Source organism: Chlamydotis macqueenii, chromosome 2 (genome assembly GCF_036417535.1).
Source record: "Chlamydotis macqueenii isolate bChlMac1 chromosome 2, bChlMac1.mat, whole genome shotgun sequence".
Taxonomy (NCBI): Eukaryota; Metazoa; Chordata; class Aves; order Otidiformes; family Otididae; genus Chlamydotis; species Chlamydotis macqueenii.
Genome location: NC_141557.1, coordinates 18780927 through 18794474, shown reverse-complemented (window position 1 = coordinate 18794474; position 13548 = coordinate 18780927). Strand labels below are relative to the sequence as shown.

At 39.0% G+C, this 13548-nt stretch overlaps 1 protein-coding gene across 1 annotated transcript in view; it reads left to right on the top strand.

Moving 5' to 3' along the window:
• The window catches only part of ARMC3 (armadillo repeat containing 3), a 51187-nt gene extending 41789 nt beyond the window's left edge, over positions 1-9398 (top strand). Inside the window, exons 14-17 of the mRNA XM_086741668.1 lie at positions 508-603; positions 4514-4711; positions 7225-7387; positions 9032-9398. Coding sequence (XP_086597794.1) covers positions 508-603; positions 4514-4711; positions 7225-7387; positions 9032-9241 — 667 coding nt within the window. The 3' untranslated portion in view covers positions 9242-9398. The remainder of the gene's footprint in view (positions 1-507; positions 604-4513; positions 4712-7224; positions 7388-9031) is intronic.
• Positions 9399-13548: the final 4150 nt, after the last annotated feature.

Sequence of the window (13548 nt, the reverse complement as noted above, 5' to 3'; positions counted from 1 at the left end):
TTGTTTAACTGAGAGTCATTTCCTGTAAACAGTCTCACAGATCAAAGAATGCTCTACCAATATTTTGCAAGTCCAAAACCTTCTTCTCTGTCAACACATCACATATTTGGTTTACAGTATCATTAGCTTCCCTTTTAAGCTTGTATATGACACCATAAAGATGTTTGAGGATATCTATGACAAATTAAACTTCCATACTCGTTGTTGATCCCTAGAGTTGTCTTTTAACTATCAGGTTTTTCTTTCTTTATCTTTGATACAGCTTCTTGCCTTTGCACCTTGGCAACAGCCTTAGTCCCCAGTAGTTACTCGTGTCCATTATTTTGTATTCCATACTTCATTTTTGATCCCTGAATCAGTATCCAGTTTATTAGTGGTTATTTCTTCCACTTCATACTTCCTTTGAATATATTTACTGTCCTTTAAAATCAGAACTCCATTTTCATAGCTTAACATGCAAATACTATCTCTGCAAATAATATGCAAAAATATTTTGTTCTATTTCAGTGTCCTTGCAGTAGAGGAAAAAGCACAAGATTCATCCTGTGAACAGACTATCTCGTCACCCTCTGGTTCAAGAAAAGGCAGTAGAGAAAAAGCAAGGTATAGTCTTAAGATTTACTTGTCAACGTTCAGTTATTACTCTCTAACATTAGAAATAGAATTCTGATTGCTAATAGTTACAGAAAGTTTCCTAACAGAATACAAATGCTCAAATACAATGTTAAACATGTTTTTCAAGTCTTTCTTTCACCTCCTAATTGCAGTAATCTTCCTTTGTCTATCTTAGTAATTATTTGTCCTCCCTCCTGATGTATGTGAATATCTCCCATTCATTTGACTGGCTTTCCTTTCAATATCCCTAGGAGGCAGTGAAATGCTGTTATTTTACAGCTTGACAACCAAGACACAGGGAAATCAGAAGTTCTTTCTCGATTTAGAACTTAGACCCACAGAAAGTTTCTACACTGCCTACATGCATCCTTATTTCTTCCAGTGAAATTCCATAGAAGACTAAAAGCTGAGAAGGGTGTGTTCAGAACTGGCCCAATTTTGACAGCAACAAACCTAAAAATGTCTCACTCTTGCAGGGCTCCCTCTGATCCATACCATACACTAGGTGTTCTATTAAGGTATTATATTTTTAATTACATGTGTATCAGTTTATTTAGAACTGACATGCAAATTGTTGACAGATCATAGCTACTAACTGTGAAGGGTTGATGTTCTGACCTAAATCAGGACCCAAATTATGAGATAGGTCTATCCAAAAGTTATTGATTTACAAGGCAGACATTTACATTTGGCTAGTTATTTGAACTTCTGGAATTCAGTTTAAATCATGTCATTGTAGATACCTGAAATTCATCATATGAATTGCATTGTGGAAGGTTTCTATTTCAGGATGCAAAAGAGTAGATACTGCATCTTGCATGTCTTACAGGCCTATTCAAGCTTCTGCTCATTTACCAGGTCTTCCCGATGCCCAGCATGCTCTGGTCATGACGACTATGCATAAACCAGTTTACTCAAAGGGAGCAGGAGGCAAGGGGAGATAGTGAGCCCCAGTTACGTTTGCTCTGCACCGGAGGGGAATTTCTTCATCTCAGAAGATGCTCTAGAGTCATAGACCATGTTGCATAGTCTCAAGCAACTGTGCAGAGCTTAGAGACCTGTTCTGACAAGATAATATGTTGTTTATTACAGCTTGAGATGAGGATACCCTTGGATAGTTGCTTTTTAATGAAATTTATGTCGATTACACAGTAAATGACTGCTCTGTTAGCAACCATAACATATTCAGAAAGAAAAAAATTTTCTTCAGGAAAAAACAAATACCTGGCTCAATTTCCCGTAGTAAACTTGCAAGGATACAAAGACTTCTTTCTTCAAGTATGAAATAATTGCTTTTGAATGTCATGATCAAGTTGTATGATTTATAACCCCATTGTCATTCATTTTGAATCCATAATTCATACATCATTATTATTATTAATTTGTGAGATATATGGGAGTTATTTGAAGGTCAGTATATGACTCCAAGTCTCAAACATGCTTAGACTTTTTCCTATGTATTTTTTCCTTTGATCATGTTTCTGTTCATCATTATTTTGGAAAGTACTACTGAACACAGTTTAAAGCCATTGTTTTGAAAAAGTGATACTACTTTATATAAACCATATCTGAAAGCTAAGAGAAAGGGTAGTTGTAATTGTCTGCTGGAATTGTTTGAATTAGATGTAGAGGAAGTGCCTAGCTGATAATTTGACATATATTTTCATAGACAGATAGCAATATTTTTGATCAAACAGTTGCATATCTGATACACACATTGAGTGGGCTAAAAGATAATATTTAATGTAGACTGATAAATTTACATTTATTCCAGTCAGCATGTAAGGAAATAGTTTCCAATGCTCATTTACTCCTTTTCTAAAGACAGCCAAGGCATTAAGCTACGTAAAAAAGGAAAGAAAATAGGTGTCATGGCTATTTTTTGGTGGTAGGATATTGTATTGGCTGCCATCTTCCTCACGCTGACTCTCTGGTGACCCACTGGGCTTTTGTACTGAAGTTGCAACAGGAATCAGAAGCAGCTTGGAGATTATTTAACTGCCACAAGTTTCCTTTGCAGTGAATCTCTGCATTTGCAGCAAGTATATCTCATGAGTAGTAAGACGGCTTTAGGAAAGGCGAGTGATTTTTTTCTGATATGGCGAACTGAAGAGTTGAGGAGTAGGGTAGAGACGAGTGTGGAAGACAATCTGATATCAGCCGTTCACCAAGGAACAGAATGTAGTCATACCTCAGAGAAATAAGAAACCGCAAAAAGTCAAACAATTGTTCAGACCCATTCTTCTCAGGTCTTTTCTTCCTGAAAACTGGAAAGAAGGAGAACAAGAGTGATTCAAGAGTCATTTGAGTAGACAGGAAAAGGGAACAAATTCTGCTGCTAGAGTGCTGTAATTTAGTGATGCACTTTTCAAAGGGAAAAGAAAGTACTGGGAGAACAGAAGGGAAGAGCAGTGGATAAGGAGAGAAAACGGTCAAGGAAAGAATTATACCATTTGTAGAAACTGTTGTTTTGAAAATCCACTAAATCAGACACTAGAGAGGTGGGAATAATTCAGTTTTTCTTTTAAACAGAGTATTCTTAACCATAATCATAAGTGTATAAATGGAGAAGTAGGTAGCGTTTTAATCTAGCATTGTAAGGTCCCCTGGCTATAGTTAAATAGAGTCACATTAGATAAAGAAAACTGGTTTTCTGCTTTTTTTCAAGTGTAATTAATAACCAGAACAGTTTATTTAAGAGGATGGTGAATTTTATATAATTTGAAGATTAAATCTTAATTGCATATCCTTCTAAAAAATGTGCTTTATGAAATCTATGAAAAGGGCTTTTTGTGAATATGATAAATCTCAATAGGTAAAAGAAAAGTTTGCAAAGTATTCTGAAGACAAATTGCTTGAATTAGACTACTGATAATGGTATATGCCTTTCTGCTTTGTCCAATGCCTTCTGTCTTAAGAGTGCTGTTCATTGTAAAAATTTTAAGAATAACTTGAAAAGCATACAATAACGATAGTGTGCCCTGAAGCCATGTACTTTAGTGGTCCTTTATTTCTTTTTTTTCCTTCCAAGAATGCTAGAAGTATTATGGATTTAAAAAAAAAATGCAGAACTGTTAAACAAAGGAAATAAATTTTGTTGTATTTCACATTAGAATTATTCAGAACCTATGCTGAAAAAAAGACATAATGCTTACAAAATACAAGTTGCATGTATTCCCACAAATGAAAAATTCTAAACTTTCTCATTGTATAGATCTTAACGATACCTCTGGTAAGATACTGATTTTATAGTTGCTGCATAACTTATGAGATGCACAGTATTCTAGCAAAGCAAAGCAAGCATTTCATTCATACTTCTGCTGCTTATGATGCCTGTTTAGGATCACAGTCATTTTTCAGATTCTGAACATTACTGGAAAGTGTAGCATGTACAATGAAATAAGTCAGCAAAAACAGATCTCTAAAAAAATCTTCATCCAACAAGCCATGTCGTAGTTTGTATAATGCTTGAAGTACATGGATTTGCAACTACAGAAGCTACTGCTTGCAAGTCCTGTCAAGATTTCAGCCCTGCTCTTGATACATTGTTCTTTTATTTGAAGTCCAGATTTCTATTGAGTAAAAAATCATGGAAGTTCATTATTTTTAATTCATGACCATATGCAACCAAACTGTAACTGTCTACAATTTTTTCCTATATACTTCCTAAAAACTTATTGTTATTATATAGCTGTACATAGGTATCTTTTTCCCTAGATAATCCATATGTGGGAAGAGCATACCAGAGCCACAGACAAGCATTCATTATCAAAAGATTTCCCCTACCTTTCCCTTCAAATCAGTGTGTCTAAAATGTTCTGTTGGAGAACTACTGTATTAGAATTTGGACTTAGAGGTTGCAGTATTCTAAATAAGTGTATATTGTTTTCTATGTAAGAAAAGGGAAGGGGAAAAAAGAAGAGGAAAAAATGAAAGAAGTTACTCAGATTCTATCTAAAAGCCAGGATGGAATAAATCCAGAAAATTCACATTGGCTGCCGCCACCTGACTTCATTTTACTGGATTACATTAATGATGCTTCCAAAACAATTCTGCCACTAACTACTACCTGGGAACAGGTTGTGGCTCTTGCACAGTGAGTACTGACTTGTATTTTGATAAAGAATGCAAATAAGTTGAATTGGTAAAATAACAGTTTTCTCATCCAAGGACAACTTTTCCAAATTTATTATTTTTCCCATCCTTAATTGGAATCCATATCAGCTTTGATTCAGAATTTTGACATAACTTTAGATTTTAACCTTCTTGTTTCTAATTTTGTTGTAATTAGTTTAATTTTTTTAAAATGAAATATCACTTGCAACAAAGGGGTACAAATTTCTCATTTTGAAAATATTCATATGGACAATTTCAGATTTTTTTTCACATTGATATATCTGTACTGATCCTTTCCAATGAACACATCAGCTGCATGGAGCATCTGTATCATCAGGGAAGAGGAGGGACCCAGGTGCTGCAGAGCCTAAATGCACAGGCTAAAATCCTAGCCAAATACTGAGACTGTTGCAACTGATACGTATCGTGTCTGTTCTTGCTCTTACAATCTCTCTTGCCTAGTTGGTTTGGTAACCTCTTGAGAAAGAAACTGTCTTGTACTTTGTTTTACTCGTAGAGCCAAAAGCACAAGACATTCTTCTAGTGTAGTTTTTAGGTGCTACTGCAATTAACATCCTGATGGTTTAATAGTGCCAGAATATTGCAATGGTGCACGTACAGACCGTTGTTATCAATCTGTGATTCATTAGTTACACTGATTACTCAGCCTGGGCACCAATCACTGTCATCTCCAAGCAGTGTGTCTGCTTTCATCTTCTCCTTAGTTTAACCTTTACTATCTTAGCAGTTTCCTGGCTACCTCCTGAATCTGGAAAGTTTGGCGTCAGATCCCGCTGAGTCTCACTAAATTTGTTTCTTTTACTGACTCTCATTTTTAATGAAGTGGTCTAATGTGATATGAGGAATGACTTTTCTGTTGATTGCAAAATTTGACAGGACAGATATTCATCCTTAACTATCCAGCTGTGTATAAATCATGCTGCCTTCCTCAAGGTGGAATCCATAAAATGCTCTTTCAAATCCGCTCTTCAAACACACCAATGAAATACTTGCAGACGCACAACCCAGGGAAACAATCATGGGAAATTTAAGTAGAATGTTTTCTGTGGGGATTTTTATGTGTACGTTCCATTTTAAGCAGCCGCCTGAAGAGCGTGTGTTGAATAGGAAGGGGAGGAGGAGGCAGCTGCAGCAGCCCTTGGCAGCCTGGCAGGGCTCCTGCTGCGCTCACCAGGGAGGGAGCCAGGGTGGATGAGGAAACACGCGATAGTGCTGGCTCTCGCCTTTTGAACAAACACCGCACATCTTTGTGCGCACGCGAGAGCAGTGTGCATGTACTGAGGGCTGGCTGCAGGCACAAGGAGCACAAGTGACTTCCTGGAGCCCCCCGCTTCTTCAGGCTCATCCAGTAATTCCCAGCTTTAAGATACTGTGTCTAGCCTGCTCAGTGATAACTCCCTGTACTCATGCTGTTGCAAACAGTACCTCCTCAGGCCCTAGGTTTTGAGAAATATGGCCTTTGAGGTTGCCTGCCTTTATTGTGAGGAGAGAACACGTTCGCGGCTACTGCAGAGGAGGTGATGTAGATTTTAGCTCCCTGCCTGAAGCAGTGGCTTGTGATTCCCATGTCAGCTCTGCAGCACCTTGGCCGGAGTGAGAACCCTCAATAACACTTGTGCCTGTGACTGAGGACACTTTGAGGAACAGAGGTCTTTACGTAGAGGGCCATGCATAGGGAAGGTGCAGGTGTGTGTATGGAGAGGTAGGGACTTGATCCTGTGGGTGCACAATCAACTCAAAGACAAGCTTTTGGCAGTGTTTGCACAGATTGTGAGTTCTGATCTTCTGTTTCTTTGACTGAGCCATTCTTTTTAATGCATAAATATCTGCTCCTCACCCCCCAAATATCGGCTTCAATATAATCTTAGAATCACAGAATCACAGAATCATTTAGGTTAGAAAAGACCTTTAAGATCATCAAGTCCAATCATAAACCTAACACTGAATAAGAAAGCACATGTAGAATATGAAGTACCCTGTCTGGATATAGTTGCTTTCCTGTGTTGGGATTGTTACCTATGGCTTTATTTTCATCATATATATTCTCATGCCTTTATCACTATTCAAAACAAATGGAAGGGCTAGGGATTGTAATATGTAGCTCACGTAATCTGTTAGCTGTAAAGATGAATACTAGCTTCTGAAACGCTTCCTCAGTAATTACGCTGTTATTGGTGATGTTCTCTGAGGACTTTGTGCCTGTACTAGACCTCTCCAGAATCTCTGCTGACAGCTGTTGCACCCTGGTTTAGGTCTGTGACATATGTGAACAACCTGAGTTATGGTTACCTGTACTGAACAGTGAGCTAAAATACGAGTTAAAAAATAAAATAATTAAAGCAAACATAGCAAAAGTATTTAATTCTTATATGTCATTCACTTACTGCTTGTATACATTTTATATTGCTGTATTTTTGTGATAAATACAAGAGGAATTATAGATGTAATTGATCCCCATATAAATTGGAATAGGTTTGTTGCAGACAAGATGGGTGGCCCAATTGAAAGAGACAAACTACATGACTTCAGCTGGGAACTTCACATAAGTGAAATAGAATTTGAACTGAAATGCAACGTTGTGCCTATCGGGAAAGTCAAAAAAGGAACATTCTACCACAGGGCTTTACTTTTCAAGGTACATTAACATTTATTTTACAACTTAACATCATTGATGTTAAATGGATATTATAAACTAAAGTATACTTGCATCAGTATAATATAATATTTATATTAATATAAAATCTTTTGTATACACTTAAGTCATTTTCCACTGGCAAAGTTGATTTCCCAGTCAATGAAAGCCAGCATCGCTTCTTCTTGTAAACGTTCTTGTTGTCATTAAATTGTCTTAAGTGATATCAGCAGAATACTTGATAAATGGCAAAAAGCCAAAATATTGGATTGGGAGTCAAAACATTTTACATTTTCTGTAAACTGTAAAATATTGAATTATGCAGCTCTTTTTTTTTTTCTGTGCTGCAAATGTAAACTTGTTGGGACAACTTTTATTTGGTATCTATCCAGTATTCTATGACAGGATGTAACAGCTTTTATGTTCTAGTTTCTTTGACTGGGAAGATTCATTTCCTCTGTCTCCATGTGAAGGTTATCTGTCCCATCCTTTTTCCTTGGCTGTTGAGTAGCTGGACTTTTCTCCTTCTTGGATGGAAAGGAAAAGAGAAGCAAGAGCTTAGCACATTAAGTGGGGAGGACCTAGGAAACAGTACAGAGGAGAAAGTCCACAACCCTAAATTTATGGTATCTGTAGGGAAAGAAAGTTCCTGACTCATTTTGAGAGCATGAAGTACTGAAGCACTGATGTTCTCTTACTCTCCACTGTCCTAAGAAGGCTTTGTAGGGACGGGTCATGTCTCCTAAAGCCACAGCAGTCTAAGCAAGGAATATCCTTGTCCATTTGTAACAAGTTAGAAATATTTCAGGATTTCATTCCTTCACAGCAGATTCATTCTGAGAAAGAAATTTTGTGGCTGGAAACCATTACAGGTCTGTCAGTGACAGTACAGCACAGAAGAAAGGCAGGTGTTTCATCTAGCAGAAGCTTGCCTCACATTTTATTGCTTCCCACATTTGCAGGGCTGAACAGCAAGGCGTGTGCTTTGGAGTGAAGTGGCAGTCCTAAACTTACACTGATAAAAATGTTACATTTTTACACTTAATATTTCATACTACCTATATGTGTGCAATGTACCTATACATTGCTTGTATAGGCAATTTTTCAAAATGTTACTCAGAAATAAGTCTTCCAACTAGAAAAAAAAACATTGCTGGGTATTGTGGGTCTTGCATTTCATTTGAGATCTGAAGAACTGGCTGATAAACAAACGTAGCTGCGTCTGAAAAGAGTTAAAATGAATATTTTTCAAGTTGTGTGTAGAATATGATAGAAATAACATTGAAAAGCCTACACTTTCTAAGCAGAACCAACAATAAAGATTTGCAATTTGGAACACTTTAGAGATTTATAAAGTCTGTTTCAAGAAAGCTCTTGGCCTTTCAGGTATTTGTTTTCTTTTTTAGCATCTGTGGCTCAAGCCATGGTGGAGGAACATGTTGGTTACAGTAAGCTATATGATAGCGATTATATATCAAGGGAGTATATTGTGCTCCTTGCAGGGGGGTTGGACTAGATGACCTTTGAAGGTCCCGTCCAACCCTAACCATTCTATGATTCTATGATTCTATGATCTCTTGGCCTTGCAGTATATCGCACAAGCTACATGTATTAACTGTAATTAACTCCTTTTTCTTTCCTTTTTAGGTGATAGCAGACAGGATTAGCATTGGCTGTAGTTTAGTTCGTGGCGAGTATAACAGAGCTTGGAATGAAGTTAAACTGGTTGGTGACTCTCCTCAAGGAACAGCTGGGCTTCTGCTTCCCCCTCAAGAGTATATTGTAGATCTAATGTTTGAGCCAGGCTTTTTGATAAAACAGGGAAGTGCAGAAGCAGATCGGTACAAATATATTTGATCATCTTGGCAAACTTCACCAAAAAAAAAACCTATTTAAAAGATGTTTGCAGTGCTAATATTTATGAAACAAAAGAGATTTCAAGTACAGCTATCAAATAGAAGCAGATCTAGTTTGTTGTCCTAAACATTTAATTAAACGTATTTTAGGTATCCAACTTCAATGTCTAGAAATTTTGTTAATTTTTTGATACTATTTTAAGACTGAACTGTAAAACTACAGATTAAAATTTGGTAGATCAAGAATATCTGGTATGTGTTAACATTATAATGCTTATTAAATAGGTTTAAATTGTTTCCAAAATACAGCATATTCTTTTTTCCTTATGTTCCTTCAACTACCATGCACATTTATAGGAATTATATGTCCATAAGGCAAGAAAATATGACATCTAGTGAGATAACAAGTCACCTAAAAACAACTGGACAATTTCTTGTGTGAAATAACCCAAGAACTGAGAGTTAGAACAACTAAGATAGCAGTATACTTTCACCCTCTGTAGAAAACATCCCATTTATATTTCTTGGAACTTGGCAGAGTTAATAATTATGGATAATAACATACTCTGGATAAATGTAAATACTGTTTGTCCTGACATAGAGAAGACAGATGATTGATAAGTTATTGCTTGCAATCTCCCTTTAAATTCTTCGGTTTTCACTTGAAGATAAAACAGACTGTGAGAAGGGAGTAGTTTTGGACAGGGAATTGTATTTCTTGCCGCCTTTGGTAACGCGGTGCTGCTGAAGTGCGGTGGTGCATCTAAGAGAGGTAAAAGACTGGCTAAAACACTCTATAATAAACACTTCCAGGTGAAGCTGTCACGAGTGTTCTTTATTGTAGAAAACTGAGAAGTCCTGTACAGAAGTTTGGTCAATGCAGACAACATTGTGCAAAAGTGTATTTCAGAAGACCAGAACACCAGCAAGGCATTTACTTCCTGCTCACCAAAATGTTATGAAGAAATTTGGGATCTATGTTCTTTCAGTTTTTTAATGTTTGTGTGAGCACAGTGAGTTGTATAGTCTGCTTTGGTTTGAGGAGGTTTAAATCTTTTGTATTCATTACTGTTTATGAGCATGATCTCACTCACCACTCCCCCTCCTTCCTCCACTGACATGCAACATGATTTTTTGGTAGCCCTTTGGGGAACATTTTCTCTTTCTATTGTAAATTCACTTGGCCTCATGTTCTTTTTTTACCTTATGTTCAGCAGTACTCTAGACATCAGAATGAAAAAGAACTCTGGGAACAAAATACATGCTATACTGGCAGAACTGACTGGAAGATGAGGATGTGTTTCTTATTGTTGCTATGCAGCAGGTAGGGGACTGATGAAAAGTGATGTGCTGCCACTGACAGGAATGACTGGATATAGAAACCTGCAACTTTGAACGTGCAGTAAATGGAAATAAAATAAGAGTTAATTTCCTACCAGCTATAATTTTGTATAGTTTTCCTACATTAGAATTTAATTATATTGTACTTAGAATCATAGAATGATTAGGGTTGGAAGGGACCTTCAAAGGTCATCTAGTCCAGCCCCCCTGCAAGGAGTAGGGACATCCCCGACTAGATCAGGTTGCTCAGAGCCTCATCCAGCTTGGCCTTGAACGTTTCCAGGGATGGGGCATCCACCACCTCTCTGGGCAACCTGTTCCAGTGTTCTACAACTCGCATCATAAAAATTTTTTCCTAATATCCAATCTAAATCTACCTCCCTCTATTTTAAAACCATTACCCCTCGTCCTATCACAATAGGCCCTACTGAACAGCCTCTCCCCATCTTTCTTGTAGGCCCCCTTGAGGTACTGGAAGACCACTATCAGGTCTCCCTGGAGCCTCCTCCAGGCGGAACAGCCCCAACTCTCTCAGCCTGTCCTCATAAGAGAGGTGCTCCAGCCCTCTTATCTTCGTGGCCCTCCTCTGGACTCACTCCAACTGGTCCATGTCCTTCTTATGTTGGGGGCTCCAGAACTGGACACAGTACTCCAGGTGGGGTCTCACCAGGGCAGAGTAGAGGGGGAGAATCACCTCCCTCGACCTGCTGGCCATGCTTCTCCTGATGCAGCCCAGGATGCGGTTCGCCTTCTGGGCTGCAGGGGCACATTGCCTGCTCATGTTGAGCTTCTCGAGCTTCTTATCCACCAAGTCCTTCTCCTCAGGGCTGCTCTCCATCCATTCTCCGCCCTGCCTGTATTTGTGCCTGGGATTGCCATGACCCAGGTGCAGAACCTTGCACTTGACCTGGTTGAACTTCATGAGGTTGGCACAGGCCCACCCCTCCAGCCTGTCAAGGTCCCTCTGGATGGCATCCCTCCCTTCCAGCGTGTTGACGGCACCACACAGCTTGGTGTCATCGGCGAACTCGCTGAGGGTGCACTCTATCCCACTGTCCATGTCGCCGACAAAGATATTGAACAAAACCATAATGTTAAAGTGTGACTTATTCTGTTTGAGAAGGTCTTGCAAAACAAAGCAATTTCTGTTGTTTCTAATAACAGCTGTGCCCAAGCCCTGGTTAAGAATTCCCCCAGCCTTGACAAGAGCAGCCCAGCTCACATTCATTCCAGATCTGAATCAGAAAACAAAATGTTCAGAAGTTTCTGCAGGAGTCATTCAACTGTGTAAATATTCTCAGGCCATGCCCAGTACACACCATTTGGCTTGGGCCATGCCTGAGTGGAGTGATCCTCTACCTTCTTTTAAGGAGCAGATGGGGAAGGACCTCGTTATTTCCTTTTCCATAATAATTAGAATCATAGAATGGTTAGGGTTGGAAGGGACCTTCAAAGGTCGTCTAGTCCAACCCCCCTGCAAGGAGCAGTTCATTGGGCACGTCAGTCACTGAGGACATAGGAAGGGTCAGGATGGATGCCTTCCTAATTATGAGCAAAACAGTCTGCAGCTACCAAATTGCCAGGATATATTCTAGGCACTAAGTGCTCTTCCTGCCTCCTTTTGAAGCTCTGCTCTCATGTAGAGAACGCAGGATTAATAAGCTATAGAAACTGAAAAGTTGAGCAACCTCTTCAGCCTACTATTAGGGGTAGGTACTATTAGGTTTTTCCTTCAGGAAAAGACAGTCTGGGTCTCCAGTGCCCACTGCCAGAAATGTTCTTATAGTTTACTGAGTGTCTACTGTAAAATGTGGAAAAATGTAGATGATTATCTCAGATGATGTGGACTGTAGATCCTGATTTGAAAGAGGTGCCTCTGAGTCATCCTTACTGTAATGTCTGTGCTTCTGAGAGAGGCTAGCATGAAGACACTGTAGTCTTGGTTCCTCTGGTTCACTGGAACTACTGAGTTTCATACTGACTCTGCTAAACTTAGGTAGCGCCCCACTCAGCTTGCTGCTTATTGCATGGTCTGTTCCAAGGCATCTGGAACTGGCACACCGCACATGCACACACACAAACCTGCCATTCATTTTCATTAAAAATAATTCTTGTTTTGATTTGGCATTGAAAAACACAATGTTTAATATAGCACATCTGCATATCAAGGAATACAAGACTGGACTGTGTTGATGAAAGGTCAGACATGATTTCTAACTTTCTAATGAACATGAACCAGCAAAGCAGCAGACCAAAATTGGTGGCACTGTCAATGTGATTTCAGGTTGCAACAGAGCTTTTTGGTATGAGAGAGGCTAATGCTTTGACCCTGCACGCTTCCCAGCCTTTGCTTGTTCTGTGTGTGCTGGACCACTGTGGCTGCAGGGATTCTAAGCGGAGAATTCCAGGCTCTTCAGACCAGTTTTTGGCTGAGAATTGTTTCTGAGGAGTGCTTCTGGTAAACACCTCACTGCAGAAATGGAAATGAGCAGTCAGCAGAGTCACGTTTATTGACTGAGTCACTCTGATTTATTTTATACTACACAGGTTTTGATTCTTCATAAGCCTTTTTTTTTTCCCATAACAACGTACTGCCACGTGACAGCTACAGCCAGGTGACGGTTCAAGCAGCAACAGCAGGTTTGCTATTGCAGAGACGCGAGTTACAACCAAGTAACTAGCATGGCCTGTTCGGTTACAGCTGTCACAGAGGAACAAGCCACAAACCAAAATTACAGCCTCCGTGGAAGGTGAAACATTACCTGTGTCAAGCCACAGTTAACAGAAAAAAGCATTCTACATCCAGTCCGTGTGCCCGTTACTATCTATCCTCATCGTCTTCATACTGAGGGTGGGTCATGGAGTGGGTTTTTTAAGCTGAACTGGTAAAAATATTTGTTACCATTCTTCAGGCCTAAAAACCCAAAACATTGCTGAGTGGTAAGAGCTGGGGTGTCCCATCCCAAA